This window comes from Natrix helvetica (genome assembly GCF_964273705.1).
Source record: "Natrix helvetica genome assembly, chromosome: 8".
NCBI classification, from domain to species: domain Eukaryota; kingdom Metazoa; phylum Chordata; class Lepidosauria; order Squamata; family Natricidae; genus Natrix; species Natrix helvetica.
In genome coordinates, this window is record NC_138559.1 from 24499814 (window position 1) to 24526894 (window position 27081).

A 27081-nucleotide genomic window follows, 5' to 3' on the forward strand; every position below is an offset into this window, starting at 1 on the left:
CTTTGAGCAATACTTTGCCTTGGACTCTGATTTACTTTTGGATGCTATTTGGAACCCTAACATATGCTTTTTCTTGGCTGGCTTCAAATGGAGGGCAGAATAGAATAGGATCACATCAAAGAAGAGCACAAAGAAGAAACTAACCTGGATAATTTCAAGAGTCACATCTGCCCAGTATAGACAGTTGTGGGTGTAATCAAAGTCAAGGGCCACTGCCCCACGCAACCCCGTCAAAGGCAAATCTTCCGTCAGCCCGGACGAGAGATCGTACCGATGGATGGAATACCTTGTCGAATACAAGATGAACTCATTTTCCTCTGTAAAAAAAATCAGGAATGAAGGATTTGGGAAGGACCTTCTTCCAAGCTCAAACATCGGAAAAGGAAGTTTGTAAACATTCCGCTTCTATATAGCATCCTCTCTAGCTGATGTCAAGACTGAAATGTCTTGGTTTTCCTCCAGATGTAAGCATAATCCAACAAACGTTTTAAAAAATGTATGCCACATTGCAAAGTCCCCGTTTTTCACCACCAACTATGTAATTTTATTTAGACAAATGGTTATCCAATCTCTTCTTTAAAATGTCCAGTGCTGGAGCATTCACAACTTCTGGAGGCAAGTTGTTCCACTGATTAATTATTCTAACTGTCAGGAAATTCCTCCTTAGTTCTAGAATGATTCTCTCCTTGATTAGTTTTCACCTATTGTTTCTTGTCCTGCCCTCAGGTGTTTTGGAGAATAGCTTGACTCCCTCTTCTTTGTGGCAGCCCCTGAGAAATTGGGATACTGCTATCATGTCTCCCCTAGTCCTTTTATTCACTGAACTAGACTGGAAAGACTCTTTCTAGAGTCTCCACATCTTTTTTACATCTTGGTAAATTTTAAGAAAAGGTGGAAACCCTCTCCTTCCCAGTGTTGGCCAATTTTAAGTCCCTTTTATAATTTTTTTAAAATGTTGCCTGACATTTTGTACACATTTCCCAATCATTTCATCAAAGCTACTGATCCTTTGTTGGTGTTAGTTGCAAAGTTGTGTCCGACCCATCACGACCCCATGGACAACATTCCTCCAGGCCTTCCTGTCCTCTTCCATCCTCTGGAGTCCATTTAAACTCATGCTGACTGCTTCAGTGACTCCATCCAGCCACCTCATTCTCTGTTGTCCTGTTCTTCATTTGCCCTCTGTCTTTCCCAGCATCAGGCTCTTCTCCAGGGAGTCCTTCCTTATCATTAGGTGGCCAAAGTCTTTTAGTTTCCTCTTGAGGATCTGGCCTTCTAAAGAGCAGTCAGGGTTGATCTCCTCTAGGACTGACCGGTTGGATGGCCTTGCAGTCCAAGGGACTTGCAGGAGTCTTCTCCAGCACCAGAGTTCAAAGGCCTCCATTCTTTGGCGCTCAGCCTTCCTTATGTCTTACAGGAGCAACACCTGGACCATTTGGGCTACTCTCAAAAGAATTAGGTGTGTGTCCGTTAGTTAGCAGGAGTCAAGCTTAACACAAGGCAGATTTTATTTTCCTGAACTACAAACACAACTTTGACAGATGCTGTTTTTGCCCCTCCTTGGCTTACCTGCTAATGGACACGGTACAGTTTCCCCTTCTAACCGGGCCTCTACATCACCTCCAGAACACGTGTCGCCGGATATCTTGCGGTAACTAACATCAATAAAACAAGAGTGTTTTGTCAGAGACACACAGACGTAACCCGAGTGCCCCTATCAAGTTAACTGCACTGGGAATGGGCTATTTTAACCTACGCAGATGACAAATTATTTTCTGCAAGTGTTTGGATTTTAGAGGGTGATGCATTGAAACATCAGGGCCCTCCAAAAAGAATTTGCAAGTAATATATGAACTGATTGCAGAAAAAGCAACTACTACCAACCTGCCTTCCATTGAGGACCTGTACATTGCAGGAGTTAAAAAGAGGCCTGTGAAAATATCTACAGATCCCTCACATCTTGGACATAAATTGTTTCAAATTTTACCCTCAAAACGACACTATGGAGCACTGCACACCAAGACAACTAAACACAAGGGCAGTTTTTTCCCAAACACCATCACTCTGCTAAACAACTAATTCCCTCACCACTGTCAAATCATTCACTAAATCTGCATTACTATTACTATTAGTCTTCTCATCGTTCCTCTCACCCATCTCCTCCCACTTATGACTGCAGGACTGTAACTTTTTTGCTTATATCCTTACGATTTATATTGTTTCCTAGTATGATTTCATTGCTTGTTTGTACCCTATATGACTATCATTAAGTTTTGTACCTTATGATTCATGACGAATGTACTTTTATGTACACTGAGAGCCTATGCACCAGAGACAAATTCCTTTGTGTCCAATCACACTTGACCAATAAAGAATTCTATTCTATTCTATTCCATTAATACCTGGGTACAGTGAGGAGTGATAAAATGTGCATTGTGACAGAGTGGCACAAACCATGTAAGTGTGAAAAGGTAGATCTTGTCTTATAGAACAGAACAGAACAGAATAGAATTTAGAAGTGACCTTGGCAGTCCTCTAGTCCAACCCCCTTCTCAAGCAGGAGAACCTGTACTATTTCAGATTAGTGACTGTCCAGTCTCTTCTTAAAAACCTCCAGTGATGGAGTTTTTCTGGAGGCAACTTCTGTTCCACCGGTTTATTGTCCTCATTGTTAGGAGATTTCTCCTTAATTCCAGGTTGCTTCTCTCTTTGTTTAGTTTCCAACCATCGATTCTTGTCCTGCCCTCTGGTGCTTTGTAGAATAATTTGACCCCCTCTTCTTTGTAACAGTCCCTCAAATACTGGAATACTGCTCTCATGTCACCCCCTAATTCTTCTTTTCTTGAAGACTACTCTATTGGCACAACCTCAGCTAGGCTTCAAGTTAGTTAAGCCTTTCTGTGGCTTTACAAATGCAGGGCCTAATGATGTTCCCCCTCCCTACTTTAAGGGTCAGTTACAACCCTCTTCTGAATAACAGATAACTGTAGTTTTAATTTTCTGACAAGTTTAAGAAAAGCCTAAAATCCTATTTTTTTCCCACCTTAGTCTTTTCTCTGTAGAAACTTTTTAAATCAGCTATCTAGGTTGTTGGATGTTCTCTATACTGTTTCAACTTCAATTCTCATCTTGGTTTTGACTGCATTATCAGGAAATGACTTATTGTTTTAGAGTGTTTTTAATTATTTTACGATATTTAATTGATTTAATTTCCTGTGACGCACAGGATTGTCTCCTGCTCAGATAAAATTATGCAAACAGTTCCTAAGGGCCAGTTCTCTTCATCTCAATCATTCCTCTTTTACAACACAACCGTATATTTAAAATTCTACTTCTGCTGTCTCAAAAAAACTTTTCAAACGAACTTGATAAACCTTGTAGTATGTCAATCTCTCGACCTACCCTCGTGTCTTCTTGTAAGTTGACCCAACCGGGCACAGTGCAGGAGGAGAGAAAAGTTTGCCCACAAACTCGGGATCCAGAATGCAAACTTCTGAAGACAGATCCTCACTTAGCTTGAAACCAAAATCGCTAAACAGGGGAAGTTTAAAGAAAAAGAGCAAAGCAAAAAAATAATATTTCTTCCAGCTGTTGTTGTTGTGGAGCATCTGGTTTCAAATCTTAGAAAATCAAGAATTCAGGAATTGCAACCAGTTAAATCGGATTATCATCCACAAAGCATCCAAGGTAGTGTTTCTCAACCTTGTCAACTTTAAGAGGTGTGGACTTCAACTCCCAGAATTCCCCAGCCAGCAACTCCTGCCAGTCAGGCCAGGCAGAGTGGTAAACAAAAGTTAGCATCATTATTCAAGGGAACACATCTTGACCTAAGATTTATAGCAGTATATCTCAATCTCAGCAACTTGTAGATGTACGGACTTCAACTCCCAGCATGCTGCTGGCTGGGGAATTCTGGGAGTTGAAGTCCACACCTCTTAAAGTTGTTGAGGTTGAGAATCACTGACCTAGGCACATAAATAATTCATTTCCCTGCTATCCCTCGGCCTCACAAAGTTTTTCCTTGATTTCACTCTCCACGTAGACTGGGAATTGTTGCAACTATTATCCCTTCTCAGCTTGCCAACAAACCAAGTGAGAAGGAAAGATGTGATGGAATGTAGGCTCCAGACATCAAGAAGACGATCCGTGAGAGCCAAGGCCACTTCAGCAGGAGTTTGCCAAATCCAAAGACTTTTTCTCATAACAATACAATGACACTCAAGTGAACAATGCAACCTGCACTAATAGGGGGAGGGTGAATTCTATACTTTAATTATGTCGGTTTGCGCAGGAATTAGCTAGATCTGGTTTTGCCCTCACCAGTGCCGAAATGATGTACTCAATAAAGTTTTGCATTCAGAGGTTGGATCGTTTTGACCATGCATGCTTTGGTTGGGTTTGTCAGCTGGAACGCCGACATATGATTCAGGAAAAACCCACATTTCTAGAAGTCCCCCAACAAAGGAGGTGGAAAGTCCCCAACCTCTAATATTCATTGCAACTGTCGCTCACCAGAGACCTCGACTTACCACTCGTAGTCTTCCCTAGTGCAGGAACAATTGGAGACCAGGAATGGTCGATCGAAATCTTCCCCGTTGAAACAAGTGGCATGAGGTGTTCGCCTTTTGAAGACTGTCTTGTGCCCCAGGAGACACTCGTTCCCGCGTTCATCAGAGGGAGACCACAGCTTATAATCATTTTCCGTGCAAGGCACCCCTAGGAAATCATCAGAGGGTTATGTTTTAAGTTGCGGGGAGTGGGCAGAGAAAGTTAAAAAAAAGACCCTGTCACGCTACAAAGCAAGCTTTGGCCTACACCGAGATCGAGAAATGCTACCGGAGGCCAACTCCTTCCCTTACCGAGGACGTCCGTGGTGTTGATCTGCAGAATCAGCCAACTGTGTCCGTTTTCTTTATAAGACCCAAATATGGTGAAGATGGTGCTCTTCTCTCCCGGTTCTGTCAGCAGGCCATACACAAAGACTGGCTTTTCGGAGAATGTGAAGGTTTTCCAAGTTTCCCCTTCATTTGTGCTATACCTATGCGGAAAGAACGGCAAGAAGATGTCTGCCATACCTTGGTTTGGGTCCTTCTTCATTCCAGCATCTTTTGCTTCGGATACTCCCCATTTCTTGCTACTTGCCTCTCAGTGATGGAAGAAACATGAGCTTATTTTCTCTCCCCCCCCCCCCCCCGCTTTTCAAAGACAATGCTGGTGAGTTGTTTTGATGGCCACTTGGGCCATTAAGATTTGCTGTGGCATCGCACCTCTATTTTACCCCTCTCAAACCAGAACCTCAAGAACGAGGTTGCTGGAAATTGGATCACCATTGTAGTTCTCCTCCGAGGGGCAGTGGGGGGGGGGCAGGGAGTGGGAAGGGAGAGGCGGGATGGACGCCTCCTGCAGCGCCAGTCAAGCCGGAGTGAAGGGGGAGGCACACATGCAACCCAAACGGGATGGGGGGGTTAGGGTTACATGTGAGGCCCCCATGAGGTCCTTTTTGGCCAGCAGAGTGCTGCAGGAGAACGTGGAGGCCAAAAACCGGCCGCAGGGAGCCCACATGCACCCCATTTGACTGGCAGAGGCACTGTGGACTGGATTTAAGCACCCCGTGGGCCGAAGCCTGTGGGCCTTGAGTTTGACACCCCTGATTTAGATCATGGCTATCAAGTCTCCTTTTCCCCCAGGGAGTCTAAAGCACCTGAGAAGTGGAAGGCAAATTATCCCCGTTTACAGACTCAGTCCCCCCCCCCCCCCCAGGACAGGCAAACTTATTGGCACTTTGCTTACTTTAGCTGGTTTGTTTCTGAACCCTGGGTCACGGCCATGAGGATGCCCCCGTGGTCTCCCCAGGAGTAATAATGGGGCCCCGACAGGACCTGAGAGAGGAAGCAAACAAAGTCACTGGACTAAGAGGGCCGCAGATCAATATCAAGAAGCAAAAGAGAAATATAAACAGCCTGAATAGAAAAATTCATTCGGCGTTCTGAAAAGTCAATATTCACGTTCCTGCTTGCTCTAACAAATAACATCCAAGGACGATCCTATCGTTTCCCCCATCAAGGAATCACATTACTGAAATTTCCTCTCTCTGGAAACCTCAGCAAAATTTGCCAACATTCATTTGAAACACCTTTATACATTCTCGACAACTTATCTGGGGTTAAATGTCAATGTTACAACATGTTATAAAACTTTTCTTTTCAGGATCCCTTGTTTCCCACAATGGAGGAAGAGCTACAGAAACGGATGGAGTTAGCAGAGATGGCTAAACCGTCTGCTTTGATCGAAAGGGGGAAAAAAATTACAATTAATTTTGTCTCTACTTGGAAACGGCTTCTGGATTTTGGGCTCGAGGTGGGGAAAAATGAAACTTTTGATTTTGGGTTTTACCGATCAGTTGCTCCCAAATATCTTTGTAGGTTTTTAAAATCTAGGCAATATGGGTTTGGTTATGCTGGCTGGGGATGATGGGAGTTCGGGGAGGGGTCAAAGCATCAGGAAAGGGCAAGTTTAGGAGGAAGGTAGTTAACCAGAGTCAGTTCTTCTTGGAAATGAAATGAAACCAAAGCCAAAACTCCCCATATTGTCAGCTCTAGATGAGACTGAGAGCACACAAACCAGATGGATGGATGGATGGATGGATGGATGGATGGATGATTATAGAAGATGAATGGATGGATGGATGAATGAATGAATAGATGGATGGATGGATGATTATAGAAGATGAAAGAATGGATGGATGGATGGATGGATGGATGGATGGGTGGGTGGGTGGGTGGGTGGGTGGGTGGGTGGTGAGTGGATGGATGGATGGATAGATAGATGGACGATTATAGAAGATGAATGGATGGATGGATGGATGGATGAATGGATGGATGATTATAGAAGATGAAAGAATGGATGGATGGATGGATGGATGGATGATTATAGAAGATGAAAGAATGGATGGGAGGGTGGGTGGATGGATGGATGGATAGATGGATGGATGGATATATGGATGGACGATTATAGAAGATGAAGGATGAATGAATGATTATAGAAGCTGCTCAGCCAGAGAAACACAGGATAGAACCTGGTCAGCTGTGGCAAAATCCTTTGCCTAGTGTTGAAATGTCTCTAGAGCAACAGGGATGGCTTCCCCCACCTGCCACACATGAGGGTCTGGCATTTCCTTACCTCCTGCCATCTGACGCCAGCACTGCTGGAAATGTAGACATTCATTTTACTTGCCATGTTCTTCCCCACAGAACCTACAAAGAGAAGCACGTCAATCTCAGAGCAATTCTTTCAATGCCTCAAGACCAGGGGTGTTCAACTCGATTTCACTGAGGGCTGCATCAGGGTTGTATTTGACCTCAGTGGACCGGAGTGGATGTGGCCAGAGTGGGCATGGCCAGCTCGACATCACTCGTGTTGCAGACCTCCCAAAGACGGCCCATTTTTTGTGAAAACGGGCCTGTATTTTGTCAAAAAAAGGGCATGCATAGCCTTTAGGAGACTTGTAGAGTGGAGGCTGGGGGGGCAAAAATGAGCAAAAACGCCCTCCCCAGCCGCCATTTTTGCAAAGAGGGCGGGGTTTTGTGAGGCAAAAAATGCTGCATACAGTGTGTAAGACGCACCCAGATTTTCACCCTCTTTTTTGAGGTAAAAAGGTGCGTCTTATACTCCGAAAAGTACGGTAATTCAGCTTTGACCATTGACCAACCAGAGTTTAGGGAGAGGAGAACAAGAGGATTGAAGCAAAGCAAGCAAAAAAAAGAAAGAGATCTACCTGTTGCAATGATCAATCCCGGAGCGGATTCCTTGGATAGGATGGGCATTCTGCGCAATTGGAAATTGAGGATCTGGCTGAGCCTTTGGGCCAAGTGAAGAGAACATCCCAAAGAAAGCTGGTGAAGAAGAAACACACAAACGTCACTTGCTTTGTCCTACCAAAAACAAGATGCATTTAGCATTCTGGAATCTGGGTATCTCATTAAGAGCCCTGTATAAAAACCACACGTCATTATGGTTGTCCCAAAGGTACTTCTTTCAAGAGGCAACTGGACTTTCTGGTTTTTCTTTGAAAACGTTTCTCTTCTCATCCAAGAAGCTTCTTCAGCACTGACTGGATGGTGGGGAAGGGAAGGATTTACACTCCTTGCAGAGAGCTGGTCATTTGCATCCTTTTAGAGGGTCGCTGAGGCCACGTTGAGGCTTTTCTGTGTCCTCAGGGTCACTTGAGTGGTGCAAATGGGTGTGGAGCCTTCTTGGAACAATCTACAACACAGTCCCTTTAACAGTTCCAAGAAGATTCCACACCCATTTGCACCACTCTACAGGTGTCCCAAACCCTCTCCACACCTTGTTTTTTGTGAAAACTGAATACAGCAATTTGGGCTCCCGAAACCCACCCGCTTTGCAAAAATGGATGTGCAGAGAGTTTGAGAGGCATGCAAAGTGTTCCTGGGGACTGGAGGGGGCAAAAACAAGCAAAAAATGACCCGTTTTTCACAAAAACAAGCCCATTTTTTTTGCAAAAAACAATAACATCCCAGGGCATGCATAGGCTTTGGGAGGCTTGTAGTGTGCTCCTGGGGGCTGGGGGGCAAAAACAAGCAAAAAAAAGGCCCATTTTTTGCTTGTTTGTGCCCTCCCCAGCCTCCAGGAGCACTTTGCAGGCCTCCGAAACCCTCTGCACGTCCATTTTTACAAAGGGGGCGGGGTTTCAGGAGGCCAAAAATGCTGCATTCAGTGTATAAGACGCACCCAGATTTTCACCCTCTTTTTTGGGGGGGGGGGGAAAGGTGCGTTTTACACTCCGAAAAATATGGTAAATATTTACTTTGAAGTATTTGTAATTGGATAATTATTACATAAGATTAAAAAAAGATGCATGGCTGAAATGGATTAATGCTTAATGACTGGCTTGAGGCACGCTGGGCTGTATGTATTTCCACTTGCCAAAAAAACATAAAAATTACCTGTATGCAGGTATCTCATCTTTATCAAAAAAAAAAGGGAATATAAGCTCACCGTCGGTTGACGTCCCCTAACTTCACCTACTTCTACAACCTGCGTGAAGCTTAACTGGGACCCTGGAATGCAATGAGCGATCGGAAAGCCTTCAGGGAGGCACCACCATTCCGTCGGTCGTCGGCATCATTACCTCACAATTTATCTTTTCGCCATAGTGAGTATATTCTGGAGGCTGGAGAAATTCCCAAGTCCCACCTTTGTCGAAGGTGATGACAGAGCGCATATTCTCGTCGCTGAACGAGCCGTTGATCAGGGTGGTGATATAGACCCCCGGAATCCCCTCAACGCGGTGGAAGTCTGCAAAAGGCTCGCTTGCGAAGTATCTGCCGAAAGAAGATACTCACTCACCTACCAGTCCTTCGACGCAGGGGTGGGATTCAATAATTTTACTACCAGTTCTGTGGGCGTGGCTTGGTGGGTGTGGCAGAGGAAGGATAGTCTCCAGGAAGTTGTCTGCCTTCTTACCTTACTAAAGTGTCGCTTCCTGCTCCACCAGGACTGTAATACAGGATGTTTTCCAAAGTCAATGAAAAGTGAAGGCCTTCAGCTTCGGAGATATAGAGGCTGGTGCTGTTGTTACTATAAGTGACGCACACAAACACCTGGTCTTCAGAAGTGTCAGCGATGTAGTACTCCTTCAGGACAAAATTTGGGAGCAGAAAATGTTTGTTCATTTTTTTTAAATAACAATAAAAAGCATTCGAGCAGGCAAAGTGGCTTAAATGTTTGACATTAATCTCAAAAACACCTCCAAAATATCACACTTTTGCAAGGAGTTTACTGTATGTCAGCCTCTGTTTTGCTTGCTACGCATGCTTGCTATCGGCTGCCATAGGAACAGGGTGGGTGCAGAATATTAGGGAGGGGAATTATATTGTACTGGAGGAGTCTTGTTCTCACCATCTTCTGTGCATGCTGGTGACTGATGTTTGGACTTGGTCAAGGCCAACCGTTCCGCATACCAAATTGTTGAGGCTGTTTGAAGATGCACCCCACATGACACCTTAGGGAGTTGCAGATTGGACAATGGGTTGGGGAAATGGGTGGGTGTGTGCTGGGCTCAGATTTTGCTTTCCTTTAGCTGTTTTCATTTCATATCTAGTAAAAGTACTTTATCTCTATCAAAATGGAGTTGAGGTTTTCCTTTCTTGGATATTGAAGGAGGCATGCTTGACACTGTAGCTTTAGATAAGCCTCAGTTTTCCCCAGCTGTGCAATGGGCATAATGATAATATCTTGAGACCCATTGAAAATAGTCATTTGTTTTAAAGGATGCCTACAATCTATGGAAACATGCAAAAAAAATCTGAAAGAAAGCATGCAGATTACAGAAGTGTGGTTTACAGCTAAATAAAGTTTCTAGCCCCCCTCATTTGTTCGTACCTTAATGGGGTGTCTTGTTGCAAACTGTGCAGCCTGCATTGGCTTCCGGTTAAAGGATACCCAGAGTTGAACGGATGTTTGTAACTGATCACCTGACAGAGGCTGAGAAGAGAAAGGGAAGGGACAGAGAAAAATCAAGTGTTCTGGCTCTTTTTCATCCTGGGTCAAAAAAAGAGCTTTTTAATAAAAGTTTCTGCAAACCGAAAACAAGTTAAAAAAAAAAAACAAGGCCCTCCATAAATCTCCACGTTCCACAGAGGTTCCAGGACTACATTTCAGTTTAATGTTTAAACACGTGTTGTGACCAGCCAGCGGAGCTAGTAGCAGATTCAGACAGTGAGGAGGTTGGGGAGGGACATGAGCCAGTCCTGGAGTCTGGGGAAGGCTCTGAGGTTGGCTCTATGCACCAAAGACAAATTCCTTATGTGTCCAATCACACTTGGCCAATAAAGAATTCTATTCTCTTCTATTCTGAAATGGTGCAGGGTTTCCTGCCTAAGCAGGGGGTTGGACTAGAAGACGTCCAAGGTCCCTTCCAACTCTTATTCTATTCTGTCCTACTCTACTCTACTCTATTCTATCTATCTCTGTCAAACTATTCACTAAGGCTACATCAGTATTACTATTAGTTTTCTTATCGTTCCTATCACCCATCTCCTCCCACTTATGATTGCAGGACTGTAGCTTTGTTTCTTGTATCCTTATGATTTATATTGATATTGATTGTTTCCTGATTGCTTATTGGTACCCTCTGACTATCATGAAGTGTTGTACCTGATGGTTCTTGATGAATGTATCTTGCCTTTTTATGTACACTGAGAGCATCTGCACCAAAGACAAATTCCTTGTGTGTCCAATCACACTTGGCCAATAAAGAATTCTGTTCTATTCTATTTCTATTCTATTAGTCAAGGATTACCCATACAACGTCCTTCCAGGATTGCGTCCATCCCAAAAACTACTTTGTGCAGGTATACACACACTGCAGAGTTTTGAAACTTAAGCCCAAACAAAAAAAAGAAAAAAGAAACTCATTTTCCATGGAAGCTTTCCAGAAACTACTGTTGCAAATTCACCGGGGCTCAATGAACTGAATCCATTTGCTACAATGGGATAGTTTAAACACCGGTGGTTTTGGGCTCGCAGCCTAAGCCAATACTTATTCCACTTGTTGGTTGGGCTCCAAGCAATTAACAAATGCCACAATGTTGTAACTATGCTGCGGTTGCAGGCTGAAAAGAAGCCGCGTGTGAGAGAGAGCAAGAGAGAAATTTTGTTTTCTGGAAACATCATCTGTGTCGTATTCACCAATGAGCGCAAAAACTGCTGAATAGAATAGAATAGAATAGAATAGAATAGAATAGAATAGAATAGAATAGAATAGAGGATAGGATAGGATAGGATAGGATAGGTTAGGATAGGGGATAGGATTAGGATTAGGAATAGGAATAGGAAGAGAAGAGAGGTTAGGCTAGGCTAGGAATAGGAATAGGAATAGGAATAGGAATAGAAGAGAAGAGAAGAGAAGAGAAGAGAAGAGAAGAGAAGAGAAGAGAAGAGAATATAGAGAAATGTAGGATAGGATAGGGATAGGGATAGAGATAGGGATAGAATAGAATAGAATAGAATAGAATAGAGAAATGTAGAAGAGGATTAGGATTAGGAATAGAATAGAGTAGAGTAGAGTAGAGTAGAGTAGAGTAGAGTAGAGTAGAGTAGAATACAATACAATACAATACAATACAATACTAAATAGAATACAATGGAATAGAAAGGAATGGGATGGGGTAGGATGGGATAGAATACAGCAGAGCTGGAAGGGACATTGAAGGTCTTCTAGTCCAGCCCCCTGCTCAAGCAGGAGAACCTATTCCATCACAGCCCCCCTTGCAACCGTCATCAATGTGAGTCCATTGCCAAGCATTCGAATATAAATCACGTGACCGTGGGAATGCTGTGGCGGTCATAAGTGTGAAAAATGGCCATAAGTCACTTTTTTTTCAGTGCCGTAGTAAAACCTCCAACGGTCACTAAATTATCTGTTCCAAGTCGAAGACGACCTGTATAAGAGCTGAAAAAAATCAGGCCAGCAAAAGGGTGCCATTTAGAAATGCTAAAGATCCATCTGCCTTATAGGGCGACTGCCACAAACGCATCCTATTTCTCTGTGAGAGGAACAACAGATCAAAAGGAGGAGGTGCGAGGCCAGACCGAAGTATGAGAACCGGTCAGGAACAGCGCAGAGGCCATGATCTTTCTTAGCGTAAAAAAAAATGAAACCCGACTTCAAAATGTCTTGTTCCAAACCAGTAGACCAGCGAAGGGAGAAATTCCTCTTTTTTCTTCATTTCTAAGAAAAGTACATCATGTGCCGGTGAATAATGGCGTTTGTGCAGTTCTGGAACAGGTTGTAATACATTTTAAAAAACTGAAACAATGGGGTGTGTTCCAGCTTGTTTGATGGAAATCTCTCCATCAAATGTTTGGAAACAGTATATATATATTTTATAAAGTAGCGTTTCTCAACGTTGGCTACTTTAAGATGGGTGGACTTCAACTCCCAGAATTCCCCAGACTGATGGTGAATGAACTTGAAAAGAAGTGGGCTTCAGGTCCCAGAAGTCCTCAGCCAGCATGTCTGGGAAGTTCTGGGAGCTGAAGTCCACCTCTCTTTAGAGCATGCTAACTGGGGAATTCTGGGAGTTGTAGTCCACACATCTTCGAATTCAATAATGTGCTGGCTAGGGAATTCTAGGAGTTGAAATCCACCCCTTACTCCCAAGACGATCCCTGTTCTTTAGCTGTTCCCTTCGTCTGGCAACTCTGTGCATGCGCACACTGGGAACAGGCTCCAGCTGTTCTTCTGCCTCACTGATGTCCGACTCCGAAGGCAGCTGATAACTGGCATACGGCTCTGGCCCCCTCTCTGCCTCCGACACAGAGCCCTCATCAGAGCCTTCCCCAGACTCCAGGACTGGCCCATCTTCCTCCCCAACCTCCTCACTGTCCGAATCTCCTGCCAACGCAGCTGGTGGGCCACAACAAAAATGTTCAATGCGATGATTCTGGCCTAACCTGCTTTATGTAAAATTAACATCAACACCTAATTTTGCTCACCCCTTGCAAAGACAATACCGAGACAATTAAAAAAAACCAATGGTGGTCCCCCTTTATTATAATTTAGGAGAAGTAAGATGAAAATATTTCTTTTTATACTGTATTTTTTTTGAGAGCCTTGCTTTTTTTTTTGATAGTCTTGTGGTTTTTGTTTTTAAGGGATGAACTTAACAGAGATGAACGGTTTGTAGCCAAGCAAGAGGCCCAGACAGGAATGGGTAACATGTTAAAATTCCTGAACAAATAAACCGAGATTTGCCCCTCAATGGCCTATGTTAAAATGCTTATTTATGTTATTCTCTCTGGCTTCAAACTCATAAGGCGTTGCAGCCAATCCGCTGCAAACTGTGCCAGACTTCGTAAGACCCTTTCCTCGATTTAAATTGCAAATACGAACTGAATTTTAAATACAAAGTCTAGAACAGGGATGGTGAACCTTTTCGCACCGAGTGCCCAAGCTGGAACGTGTGGGAATGGGCTTGTGTGTGCACGCTGGTAACCCGAAGACCAGCTGGCCGGTGCAAGCATGTCTGTTTTCTGGCTGTTTTTTGGGCCATTTCCAAACATTTTTCGGTCTGTTTTCAGGCTGTTTCCAGGCTGTTTTCCTGGCTGTTTTCAAGCTGTTTTCCAGGTCTGAATAATTGCCAGAAAACAGACCAGAAAATGGCCCAAAAACGGCCTGTTATTTGACTGTTTTTCAGGCCGTTTCCAGACATTTTTCAGTCTGTTTTCAGGCTATTTTCCACACTGTTTTCCAGGCCATTTTAAAGTTGTTTTCCAGGCCCAAATAATGGCTGGAAAACAGCCCAGAAAATGGCCTGGGAAACGGACTGTTTTTCTGCTGTTTGTCAGGCTGTTTCCAGGCATTTTTCAGTCTGTTTTCAGGACCAAATAATGGCTGGAAAACGGCCCAGAAAATGGCCCGGAAAATGGCCTGATTTTGGGGTGTTTTGGGGGCGTTTTCTGGCACTCCGTCGCCCGCGAGGACCAGCTGAGCAACCAGAAGAGCAGCTGGTGACGGCGCATGTGCCCACAGAGAGGGCTCTGAGTGCCACCTCTGGCACGTGTGCCATAGGTTTGCCATCACGGTCCTAGAACATCCTTTGAGCAAACTCTTGGTTCTTCAACCAGTTGGAGAACAAACTTTGCAAGAGTTTGACACGGTAAGGCCTCCCCTCAGTGGTGGGATTCAACCAGAGGTGGGTTCCTACCGGTACGGTATGGTTCGCCCGAATAGGTAGTAACTCTGGTGAACATGTGATCGTACCGGTCCTATCCTCAGCGGCGTCATCTTGATATTTCTGTTCTGCACATGCGCAGAACAATCTTTGTTGAAAAAATGTTATTTTTTTTTTCATTTTTAATATTGTGCATGCACATGTGCACAAAATTTTTCGGGCACCAAACCAGTAATAATGGCAGCAGGAACCCACCCCTGGATTCAACCAGTGTAACAACCGGTTCTCTGAGCTCCTCCCGCGCGCAGTTCATTTCAAAACAGCTGTTAAAATGATCTTCTACTGCAGCCCCAGTGAGTAAAACAGTTGAGATGCAGCAATCCGCTCTGCTGCGCCTATCAGCTGGGCTTCAAACAAAGGAAATCTAGGACAGACTAGCGCAGGGGTGAGCAGGTGGGCCCACCTGATTGTCGGGGCGAACCGGTTTGCTCCCAGCTGATCGTTGGAGCTATCGGTTCGCTTGAATTGGTCCAAACCGGTAGCATCCCACCCCTGCCTTCCCTGTTTGAAATGCACGTCCACCCAGAAGGGATCTTATAATGTGTTGGCGGTTGGTGGGAGACTCCTCAGCAGCCCCCAAGAGGGCAGTTCCTTACCCCAGATTTTGTTGCAAAGAGATATTTGTCCCTGAGCTGGAAGTCTTCCACCTCTTCCAGCAGAATCTCCTTATTTTCCCGCGTCTGGAAGAAATCTGTGCTGCGGAGGACCGTTGAAGACAAATTGGGTTCATGCCGCTCGATGTAAATTGTGCTTGGCTTGTCGTACGGCTCCACGCCCCTTAATGGCAGAAGAAGGGGAGGGGGGAGAATTGGTGCATGGAAAAAAGTTTTTTTTTTTCATTTAGACCAGGGGTCTCCAAACTTGGCAACTTTGAAACTTGTGGACTCCCAGAATTCCACAGACTTAAAGTCTCAAAGTTGCCAAGTTTGAAAACTCTTGATTTAGACCCATCAAAATCAAAACCCTCCAGGGTTTTGATTTTGATGGGTCTAAATCAGGAGTTTTCAAGTTGGCAACTTTGAGACTTTAACTCTTGTTCTCCAGAATTCTTCATTAGGGGTTGGAGAAGAACAGTTCTCTCTCTTTTCTTTCTCTCTCATCTCTCTCTCTCACACACACACACCTCCCTCCCACCCTCCCTCCCCTCTCTCTCATCTCTCTTTCATCTCTCTCTTTCTCATCTCTCTCTCATCTCTCTCTCTCCCTTCCACCTTCCCTCTCTCTCTCATCTCTCTCTCTCTCTCTAACATAACATAACACAACACACAACACGCACACACACACACACACAACACAGCAGACGTTCCCAATGATGTGTGGTATAATTTGTTTTTCAACCTCACCAACTTTACAATATTTGGACTTCAACCCCCAGAATCCCTCAATCAGTATGCTGGGGAATGGAGAATGCTGGCTGGGGAATTCTGGGAGTTGAAGTCCAAACACTGCAAAGTTTGGAGGTTGAGAAAGTCTCAATAATGCCGCCTCTCCCAGTAGGCTGCTTCCAGCAGCGGTCAGTCAAATGGACCTAGGACAAAATTTTCCAATCTGGAGACCAGAGACACCTGGTACTCCATGTGGGTATCCTTAGTGGAGGGAAAGAGGAAGAAAAGAGACAGCAAATAAACAAAATAACCCTTTTTAAAAATAATATTGGGCAATGTTTTGGGAGGTCACTGAATTTTACAAGGTTGGGACATTCTCGTTTGAAATCCCCACAGATTGGAAGGAAGTGAAATTGTGCAGGGGGATATGAAGAGTCCCGAGAATAAATTAAAGGACTTACCAAGCGAAGGACTTCACATGCTCGTGAATCATTATCCAGGTTTGCCCAAAATCGTCCGATTTCCAGAGCTGGAAAAAAAAAAAGAGACGATGGCAAGGCATCTTTGAGAGTCGTGTTAGGGCGAGCTAAGTTTGAAGAGCAGAATAATAAAAACTGTCAAAATGGATTCTTTGCCATGAACTAGGGGGAGGGGAGGAAAGGAATGGGGAAAGGAAGAAGGAAAGGGAAGAAAGAGGAAAAGGAAAGGGAGAAAAGGGAGAAAAGGAAAGAAAGAAAAGAGGGAGCAAAGGAAAGGAAAGGAAGAAAGGAAGGAAAAGAAGGAAAGGAAGAAAAAAGGGAGGAAAGGAAAGGAAGAAAAGAGGGAGGAAAGGAAAGGAAGAAAAGGAGCAAAGGAAAGGAAAGTAGGTAGAAAGGAAATGGAGGAAGGAACGAGAAAAAAAACAAGGAAAGGGGGAGGAGGGGAAGAAGGGAAGGAAAGGGAAAGGACAGAGCAAATATTTCTGCCTGATGAGAACAGAAACACTGCATTATATTCATCCCCAGGCAGTATTTTTTTTTCTGGGGCTAAGCAAAAAAGGAAAAGAAAAGACACAGGTGCACTGGAGCAGAAAGAAACCATAAAAACACGGGTGGGTGACCACAGAAGCCAAACAGCCTCATTGCTGCCAGAATCAAAGCAGCCGGGACATTCCCTGGCATCCTTTTCTCCATCCCGGTGCTGCCTCCTTCCAAGCACCGGCAAACAATGTCGAACAGAACTGAAGGAGAACAAAAGCAGGATTCTTGTCGGGAAAAGAGGTTGGGGGGGAGGGAAGCACGCAGGGGGAGGGCGGGCGAATTTTCGACAGTTGCCGAATGTTCTTCCACCCAGGGCCTGAGTCTTGGGACAGAAGAGGGACAGAGAGCGGCGATCCAAAGGCAAATTGACCCTATCCAAAATCTGGAGCCTGGGAGGAAAGCTGGAATCGTAGAAGGTCGCAAGAGCAGGAGAAAACTCGGGATCTGTTTTCTCTCCCTTTCAGGCAGCAAAAAAAGGGGTGGGATTCAGCCAGTTCGTACCAGTTTGGGCAAATCGGATGTCAGTTTTACATGTGGTTCGCGGAACTGGTAGTTGGAAGGACTGGCTGGCCCCGCCCACACCACCCCTCCCAGGACTGTCCACACGGCCTGTTCATTATGCCAGGTAAGTGCAGGCCCCACGTGGAGGCTCCGGGAGGGTGAAAAACGGGACTCCCGGAAGTTCCAGAAATCTGGAAACCGGCCTGTTTCTGGACTCTAGAACCCGGGGGAGGCTGTTTTCGTCCTCCCGGAGGCTCGAGAAAAACCTACAGAAGGGAGGGCACTATCTGAATCTGGCAGATTGCAGGAGTCCATCACAGCCGAAAATGGAGCTCTGGAGCCTGTTTTCACTGGCAGAGCGCTTAGTCTACCACAGGCATCTCCCCCCCCCCCAGCCCTCCGACACAAGTGATGTCATGCTGGCCACACCCACCCTGCCCCCCCAAAGTCAAAGACAACCTGATGCTGCCCTCCATGAAATCGAGTTTTCTCGTTCACCTGTTTGTTGGGATGGGATCGGTCATATCCCAGGACAAGATTGGGGAGCTGGCTGTGCAGGAGGAGGTCCGCGGCTTTAAATGGAACCGGGAAGCCTTGAATGGTGGTGCAAAAATCCGTAGTGAGCCAGAGGTACTGAGAGAACGCATCGACAAAGATGTACTGTGGAAGGGAGGGAGAGAAAGGGAAGGAAAGAGAAACAGGTTAGAAGAACAGGTCAAGAGACAGCTATAAAATTGTGACTGACGCAATATATTTAACTATGATTTTATGGATAAACACAGTCAGTTGAATCAAGGCCCCAAACATGGAGGGAGCACCTACTACATCTCTCAAAATTAATTTAATGCCATTAATTAAATAGTTTCTTATGCTGCGTGTTTGCCAACAACAAAGGTTCTAAAAAGTTCAAGCTTGATTATCCATACAGTTATGGCACCAAACTAGAAACCAGGAGATGGTGAGTTCTAGCTCCACCTTAGGCATGAAATCAACTGGGTGACATTGGGGCAACCACCAGGAGATGGTGAGTTATAGTTTTGCTTTAGGCAAGAAAGTCGGCTGCATGACTTTGGGTCAATCATCAGGAGACGGTGAGTTCTAGTTCCACTTTAGGCATGAAAGTTGTCTGGGTGACTTTGGGCTAATTGCCAGGTGATTGTGAGTTCTAGCCTCAAAGAAACAACCCTGAGAGGTAAGTTGACTCAGAGAGAGTGACTGGGCCAAAGTCACCTGGCTGGCTTTCGTGCCATAAGATGAAACTAGAACTCACTTTTTCCTGGTTTCTAGCCTGGTGCCTTAAACCAGTAGATCAAATTGGCTCTCTAAGTATTCCCACTGGTTGCAGCATCCCAGGTTCTCTGATCCTTTCCAAACAGACTTCCAACAAGCAATCAATGGGGGAAGCCAGGTTCACTTAACGACCCCATGAAACCAGTGATTCATTTAGCAACTACTGTTTTGACCGAGGCTCCCCAAGAGCCTGAAGCAAACTCCTTCTCCCAACAAAAACCCCTTTTATTAATTTCCTCTGAATTCTGCTCCTTCACACCCAGCAAAGTCTTTCAAGGGAGGATTTACAGTCACAGACCTTATCTGGCTTGGAGAGCTGCCAGGCCAACATCTGCAAAACTTGACCAGGAGAGTCACGAACCAATTAAGCGAACTGATTGCCTCCTGCAAACTCCACTCCCCTTTCGGTCCTCTTTTATTCCCTCTGGGAGGGGCCATTCATCGTCCACCTTTGGCCCCTACTCCCAAGTTGACCCCTGTTCTTTAGCTGTTCCCTTCGTCTGGCAACTCTACGCATGCGCACACTGGGAACAGGCTCCAGCTGTTCTTCTGCCTCACTGATGTCTGACTCCAAAGGCAGCTGATAACTGGCATACGGCCCTCGCCCCCTCTCTGCCTCCGACACAGAGCCCTCATCAGAGCCTTCCCCAGACTCCAGGACTGGCCCATCTTCCTCCCCAACCCCAACTGTCCGAATCTGCTGCCAGCTGTACTCGCCGCTGGCGGGCTACAACAACTATGACAGAAAAGGTCGTAATATCAGACGTGACCTACTTAATAATTGCCCTGTTTTACCAATGATACTTCTGATCCCAAACTGCAAGTCGTAAGTCAAGGATTATCTGTATAGATTCTCCATTCAACAATCAAACAATATTAATTTTACTTACCTTTTTGTTGTCGGCTGGACTGTGATAGAACTGAGCGATTACAGCTTGGCTGGAGTTCCCTGGTCCAAAACCAAATTTTTTGGATATATTTTTAAACGTTTTCCCGTAATCGTAGGAAACATAAACCTACCAAAGGAAGAGGCAAAACGTGAGAAATGACAGGATTGTGTCTTTTCACAGATCACGGAAACACATGGCAATGCATTCTTGTAAATTAGATAACACGTAACCAATGTCCAATTGGGAACATCTGCTGTAGTGTATGGTGGGGGGGGGGGAGAGAGAGGGAAGGAGGGAGGGAGGGAGGGAGGGAGAGATCCCTTGATAAAGAATTCTGGAGAACACAAAATCCTGACCTCTTTGGAGGTCGCATTTTTTTAACAGTTTTATTTATTTTTTGTTCTCTATATACAATTATAGGTATACATTCACATAGTTACTATTCGCTGGCTGGGGAATTCTGGGAGTTGAAGTCCACAAGTCTTAAAGTTGCCAAGTTTGGACACCCCTGATTTACAGGGTTATAACATACCATTTGGTTTGCTTTGTTTACCATCCCTCGCCTGTTTTGACACCACTTTCTTTTCCCTTTCTTTTCTCCTTCCCTCCCTTCTCTCCTTTCCTCCTTCCTCTCTCCTTCCCCTTCCTTCTTCCCTTACCTCTCCCCTACTCCTCCCTTCCTCTTCCCCTTCCTACCCTCTCTCCTTCTCTCATTCTTTGGAGGTCACATTTTCATGGGTCTAAATCAGGAGTCTGCAAATACTTGATAACTTGTGGGCTTCAACTCCCAGAATTCCCCAGCCAGGCATGCTTTGCAAGATGGATGTCAACCTACCCAGGTAGACCAGTTAAAAAGCACACCCAGAAGAAGTACTTTAAGTCTACATAACTTCCCAGAGGCTGGTGGAAGGAGCTGCTAGTTGTGGGTAGGAAAGACTGAGAGGGAGTGCAGAGGACAACCATTGGTTGGAAGTGGTGTAGGGTTTCCTGTCTAAGCAGGGTTTTGGACTAGAAGACCTCCAAGGTCCCTTCCAACTCTGTTATTCTATTCTATTCTATTCTATTCTATTCTATTCTATTCTATTCTATTCTATTCTATTCTATTCTACAAGGTTCCTCCCAACTCTGTTATTCTATTCTAACTTTTTCCTTCAGAAAGAAAACATCTTCTGGTTTTAGAGAACAGTAACTGTTGTTTGTACGGCACCAAAGTTTGCAAAATGGCGACTTACTCCTTGTCTTTACAAGAAGGTGTAAAAGCCATTCCAAATTATAATTCTGGAAACAATCCAAGTTGCCTCCTGTATGGGGAGGGGGGAATGAGCAAAGAGGGAAGTGTGCAAATCCACCTTCACACTCTGCTTCTTGTTCCTGGTGAGACCCTTGTGAGAAAAGTAACAACATTGTACACAACTTCCTGTCTATGGGCCTCGGGTAGAATTCCATCAGTCTCCAGACAGGGGTTGAAAAGACTTGGGAGGTGTAATTCAATTAAGGTTGAGCTATTGAAGCGTTAACTTGATTTGATTATTAGCTTTAGTGCTTTAATTATTAATTTAATTAGCTGGGTGGTTTAATTATTTTTCCATTAAATTGGCAATTGGTTCTATGGATAAAAATATTAATATGTTTTAACTTTACATGCTAATTGCCATTCCCTGCTCCAAAAAAACCATCTGTACAGCTAGCCAGTCTAAAAATCAGATGTTGCTGCTCCATCCTTCCCATCTTTGTGTTCAGGAGTGCTAAGGACTCAAGGACTACCATAATCCAAGGCTTAAAAATTGCTTTACACTCGCTAAGTTCTTTGAGTGGAGGGAGGAAAAGGAAAGAGAAGGAGAAGAAGAGGAGGAGGAAGAAGAAGAAAAAGAAGAAGAAGAAGAGGAAGAAGTAGAGGAGGAGGAAGAAGAGGAGGAGGAGAAAGGAGGAAGAAGGAGGAGGAGGAGGGGGGGGAGGAGAAGACAGAAGAGGTGAAGGGGAAGAAAGAGGAAGAAGGAGAAGGAGAAAGAAAAGGAGGAGAAAAGAAGAAGAGGAGGAGGAGGAGGAGGAGGAGGAGGAGGAGGAGGAGGAGGAGGAGGAGGAGGAGGCTAAAGAAGCAGACTCTTGTTAATGCTGAGAAAAAAACCAAAGTGTCTTTTCTGGGAATGTTTTCCAGCCTAAATGCAAAGTAAATATCTGATAAACAATAATCAGCCAAAGATAAAACGCAAAATACTTACATCACTAAATTTGGAACCTGGCAATGCTAGGCTGTCCCGGGCCAAAGCAACTATCACATTGCTCTTCTCCCCAGCCCAGTGAACGACCATTTGAATGTGGGAATCGTTCAAGCTAACCTAGATAAGAGAAAATGGGGTTAGAAGAAAAGCAATGAACATCGCAAGAGGTATAAAAGCGAAGGAAACCACTTCTCCCTACAACTCTTCCTGGCTTATTTCAACCCTTGGAAAAATGAGAAAGGTGGAAGCTCTTTGGTTACCTTAATATATTGTTATCTGAAAGAGGAGCAGAGCAGTGTTAGGTTCACTGAATTCTATGGGGCTTCTGTGGATATTTGGGTTTCTTTTTATATATATTTTTTTATTATTTACATAGAAGTATATCGAACACAGTGTGATTATCCTCCATAAAAACTAAATGGAAGACAAATGACATATATGCTACTTACACAGTGCTAAGGTAAAGTGTAAAGGTTCCCCTCGCAAACGCATACTAGTCATTCCTGACTCTAGGGGGCGGTACTCATCTCCATTTCAAAGCCGAAGAGCCAGCGCTGTCTGAAGACGTCTCCGTGATCATGTGGCCGGCATGACTCAATGCCGAAGGTGCACAGAATGCTGTTCCCTTCCTACCAAAGGTGGTGCCTATTTTTCTACTTGCATTTTTTTACGTGCTTTCGAACCTCTAGGTTGGCAGAAGCTGGGACAAGTCACCGAAGCTCACTCCGTTACGCAGCGCTAGGGATTCGAACCGCCGAACTGCCAACCTTTCTGATCGACAAGCTCAGCATCTTAGCCACTGAACCATTGCATCCCTCAAGTGATAGTCTTATACAATTATTTTTGACCAACGTATTCATTCTAATACATATATAATCTCTCATTTCAGGTCTACTTAGCCTAGTTTTTTCATGTTTCGACTCCCACCTCATGTTTCCAGCCAGTGATAAAATCTATTCCATGTGCCATAATATTCTGTCTCTCCTTTGTTTTTTTAATAGTAATGTTACTCTATCCATTTCTGTGCATGTTATTATCTTCCTTATTATCTCCTTTTCTGAAGGGGTGTTTTCACTTTTCCATTGCTGTGCATATACCATTCTTGCTGCTGTTAGGATGTGAAGTATTAGATATATTGACCCTTTGCTAAAGCCTTCTGTAATAATACCTACCATGTTTCCCTGAAAATAAGACAAGGTCTTATTTTCTTTTGACCCCCCCCCCCAAAAAATAAGTGCTTGGCCTTATTTTCGGGGAGGTCTTATTATTTTTGAGGTGCAGGAGGCAGCAAGTGTGGTCACCTTATGGCTGCTGCTGTGTTGCGATATTTTCAGGGAAGGAGTTATTTTGGGGGGAGGGCTTATTTTAGCGCATGCACTCAATGATCCGATTGGGCTTATTATCCGGGGAGGTCTTATTTTCAGGGAAACAGGGTAATAGAAATAATTCTGGCTTGAATTCTATATGTTGTCCAACCATTTTTTCTAGCCACAGGCTTCTGTGGATATTTTGATCATCATCTCTCTTTAGCCATCATCAAGCCATGAAACATTGGGGAAGGATACCGCAAAATCTCCATTCCCTCCGCCCTCTGGGGCCAGTCAGAGGTGGCATTTGCCGGTTCTCCGAACTACTCAAAATTTCCACTACCGGTTCTCCAGAACCTGCTGAATTTCACCCTGGGATGCTTATCAACCAGTTCATGTTTATGACGTTGGCTGTGTCCTGGGGTCACGTGATCCCCTTTTGCGACCTTTTGGCAAGCAAAGTCCATGGGGAAGCCAGATTCACTTAACAACCGTATTACTAACTTAACCACTGCGGCAACTCCCTTGACCGATGTGGCAAGGAAAGTCAAAAAACCCACTAGACAAATTTCTCACTGGGCAACTTCAATTCAGGGCTCAGTTGTGGTTGTAAACTAAGGAAGTCTTTTAACCCGGAGAGGAAGAGGCATCTGAGAAATGAATTCCCTTCGGATCGCCGTTTGATCTACTCTCTCTGTGCTTTTCAGAAACCCGTAGAGACTGATCTCTTTTGTTTAGCCTTTTAAGCCCAATTAATTTTACCTTTCATGTTTTCGTTTCACTCGCTCGTATTTTTCATAAGCATTTTTTTCCCCTGCCATCAGTTCTCCTAAATTGTAAGCCATCTCACGGGTCCTTTTCCAATGGAAAGGTAACTTATAAATGAAGCCAATAAATGAATCCAGGTCTCTCCCCAGATACTTTATTCCAGGGGTGGGCTGCTGGGGGTTTGCACGGGCTTGGGCTAGGATTCTGCTCAGTTCGGCGAACCCCCAAATGACACCTCTTTCTCTCATCTCTCTTCCCCCCCTCTCTTTCCCTCATCTCTCTCCCTCCTCTTTTTCTCATCTCTCCCCCCCTCTCTCTTTCACTCATCTCTCTCTCTCCTGCCTCTCTTTTTCTCCTTTCCCCCCTTTCTCTCATCTCTTTCTCCCCTCTTTTTCTCATCTCTCTCTCCCCCCCTCTTTCTCATCTCTCTCTCCGCCCTCTCTTTCTCATCTCTCCCCTCTCTCTTTCTCTCATCTCTTCCCCCTCTTTCTCTCATCTCTTCCCCCTTTCACTCATCTCTCTCTCCCCATTCTCTTTCTCATCTCTCTCCCCCCTCTCTTTCTCTCATCTCTCCCTTTTCCCCTCTTTCTCTCATCTCTCTCCCCCCTCTCTCTTTCTCTCATCTCTCTCTCCTCCCTCCTCTATATCTCCCTCTCTCTTTCTCTCCCTCCCCCTCCGCATATGCTAAAAATCTAAAATGTAGCTTCTTCTAAAATAGATGTACATTTCCCAAGATCAGGCGGCTGGCCAGATTTTCTACTTTAGAGTGCTGCAGACAAATGCTACCCACGTAATTTCCATCTTTATCTCTTCACCTATTTTTGAGTTCAAACCCGGGGGGGCGGGGAGGGGGAGACCAGCCATCCGGATTCTTCCAACTTGGTCCAGGATGTGGCTGAAGAATTAAGGCATTTCGAGGCCTGTGACGCAAGCATTATAAATAATAATCAAAGCCAGGCAGCTGCACCCTGGATCTTCACAACTGTGAGAACAAAGCTCTGTGCCTCTGCCTGTCGGAAGGCAAGCGACACCTGGAGTTCCTTTTGATCTGCTGCTTTCATTCCAGCAGACGTCAACAAGGGGTCAACAAGGATGAAAGTTTGGCTTTCAAGAGGGAAATTGAAGTTCTAGCTTTTCCGGAGAGCCAAAATTGTCAGGATCATCCGAGAGGATTTGAAAGCATTTCAAGAAATGGTAGGGTTATCATCAACAAGAGTCCCTCATCCCTCAATTTGTGTTCCGATCCTGCCCGGAAAGCCATATCAGCTCAACTTTTCCATAGAGATGAGAGGGGAAATAGGAGAAGAGAGGCAAAATGAAATTTTTCCTTTCCGGTTTGCTGCAAGAAAATAATGCGAAGAAAAGATTCCAAATAAAATAACATAAATGGGAGAGATATCTTGCTGAAAAGTTACGAATCGAACTCCTATCTGCCAATGGGATAAGTGTGTGTGTGTGTGTGTGTGTGCGCGTATTTCTATCTCTATCTATCTATCTATCTCTATCATCTATCTATCTATCATCTATCTATCTATCTATCTATCTATCTATCTATCTATCTATCTATCTATCTATCTATCTATCTATCTATCTATCATCTATTTATCTATCTGAGGTGGGTTGCTCCCAGTTCGGCCTGATTTGGCTGAATTCAGGCCTGGATCGCAGAACCGGCAGTGACCCAGGCCTGTCATGCCCCCAAACTGGTTCCCTCACCCACCACTGGGCTGCCGCCATTTTGGTTTTTAGTGACTGTGCATGCCCAGTTCATTGCAATTTGTTCTGCGCATCTGCAAGTTGGTCTGGCGTAGGCAGGGGTTGCAAGCCAGTAGTAAAACATATATATATATACTGGTCTTGTTGTATTTCATTTCCCGTGTAAGATTCTTACATGGGAAAAGACCCGAATACAACAAGACCAGCATACCTACACCCGTGAAAATCTACGAAAACATATGTATGTATGTATGTATGTATGTATGTATGTATGTATGTATGTATGTATGTACGTACAATTTTGGGACAATTTTGGGTGCACTAAAAGAATATTCTAGAACGGCATTACTCTCTGAGAAATAAACTGGCAAGGGCCAACTCTCGCTGTTGCCTTTTCCCCACTGTATTAATCTCAAAGTTGAAGGTAAAAATATGACATTTCCCATGTTTATTTGTTTAATCTTTTGGAAGCTGGCATGAGGGAAAGGAAAACAGTAGACTTTAGCACTGGCTTTATTTACACATATGCCGCCGGACATGAGAGAGGTTCTTCAGGAAAAGAGAAACAGTGGAGGGTTACAACTTAATCCCATCATGGTGAACTCATGGCACTCATGCCACAGGGAGCACGCGGTGAGCTTGACAGAATAGAACAGGGGTGGGGAACTGTGGCTCTTTTGCGACTTGTGGACTTCAACTCCCAGAATTCCAGAACCAACATAGCTGCCTCAGGAATTCTGGGAGTTGAAGTCCACAAGTCGCAAAAGAGCCACAGTTCCCCACCCCTGGAATAGAATAACAGACTTGGAAGGGACCTTGGAGGTCTACTAGTCCCACCCCCTACTTAGGCAGGAAACCCTACACCACTTCAAACAAATGGATATCCAACATCTTCTTAAAAACTTCCAGTGTTGGAGCAACTTCTGGAAGCAAGTTGTTCCACTGATTAATTGTTCTAACTGTCAGGAAATTTCTCCTTAGTTCCAGGTTTCTTCTCTCATTGATTAGTTCCCACCCATTGCTTCTTGTTCTACCCTCAGATGCTTTGGAGAATAGCTTGACTCCCTCTTCTTTGGGGCAGCCCCTGAGATATTGGAAGACTACTATCATGTCTCCCCTAGTCCTCCTTTTCATTCAACTAGACATACCCAGTTCCTGCAACCGTTCCTCATATGTTTTAGCCTCCAGTCCCCTAATCCTCTTTATTGCTCTTCTCTGCACTCTATCTAGAGTCTCAACATCTTTTCTACATCCAAAACTGGAGGCCGTATTCCAAGCGTGGTCTTA

The 27081-nt window shown here is 44.6% G+C and overlaps 1 protein-coding gene across 1 annotated transcript in view; it reads right to left on the reverse strand.

The window, feature by feature from the left end:
* SORL1 (sortilin related receptor 1) overlaps positions 1-27081 on the reverse strand; it is a 71605-nt gene that overhangs the window by 30198 nt on the left and 14326 nt on the right. The window contains exons 2-17 of the mRNA XM_081961098.1: positions 22004-22120; positions 19785-19910; positions 18103-18264; positions 16546-16613; positions 15356-15536; positions 10405-10506; positions 9487-9656; positions 9152-9344; positions 7775-7892; positions 7180-7253; positions 5791-5879; positions 4860-5038; positions 4530-4716; positions 3403-3531; positions 1570-1655; positions 145-317 (exon numbers count right to left, since the gene is read on the reverse strand). Coding sequence (XP_081817224.1) covers positions 145-317; positions 1570-1655; positions 3403-3531; positions 4530-4716; positions 4860-5038; positions 5791-5879; positions 7180-7253; positions 7775-7892; positions 9152-9344; positions 9487-9656; positions 10405-10506; positions 15356-15536; positions 16546-16613; positions 18103-18264; positions 19785-19910; positions 22004-22120 — 2154 coding nt within the window. The remainder of the gene's footprint in view (positions 1-144; positions 318-1569; positions 1656-3402; positions 3532-4529; positions 4717-4859; positions 5039-5790; positions 5880-7179; positions 7254-7774; positions 7893-9151; positions 9345-9486; positions 9657-10404; positions 10507-15355; positions 15537-16545; positions 16614-18102; positions 18265-19784; positions 19911-22003; positions 22121-27081) is intronic.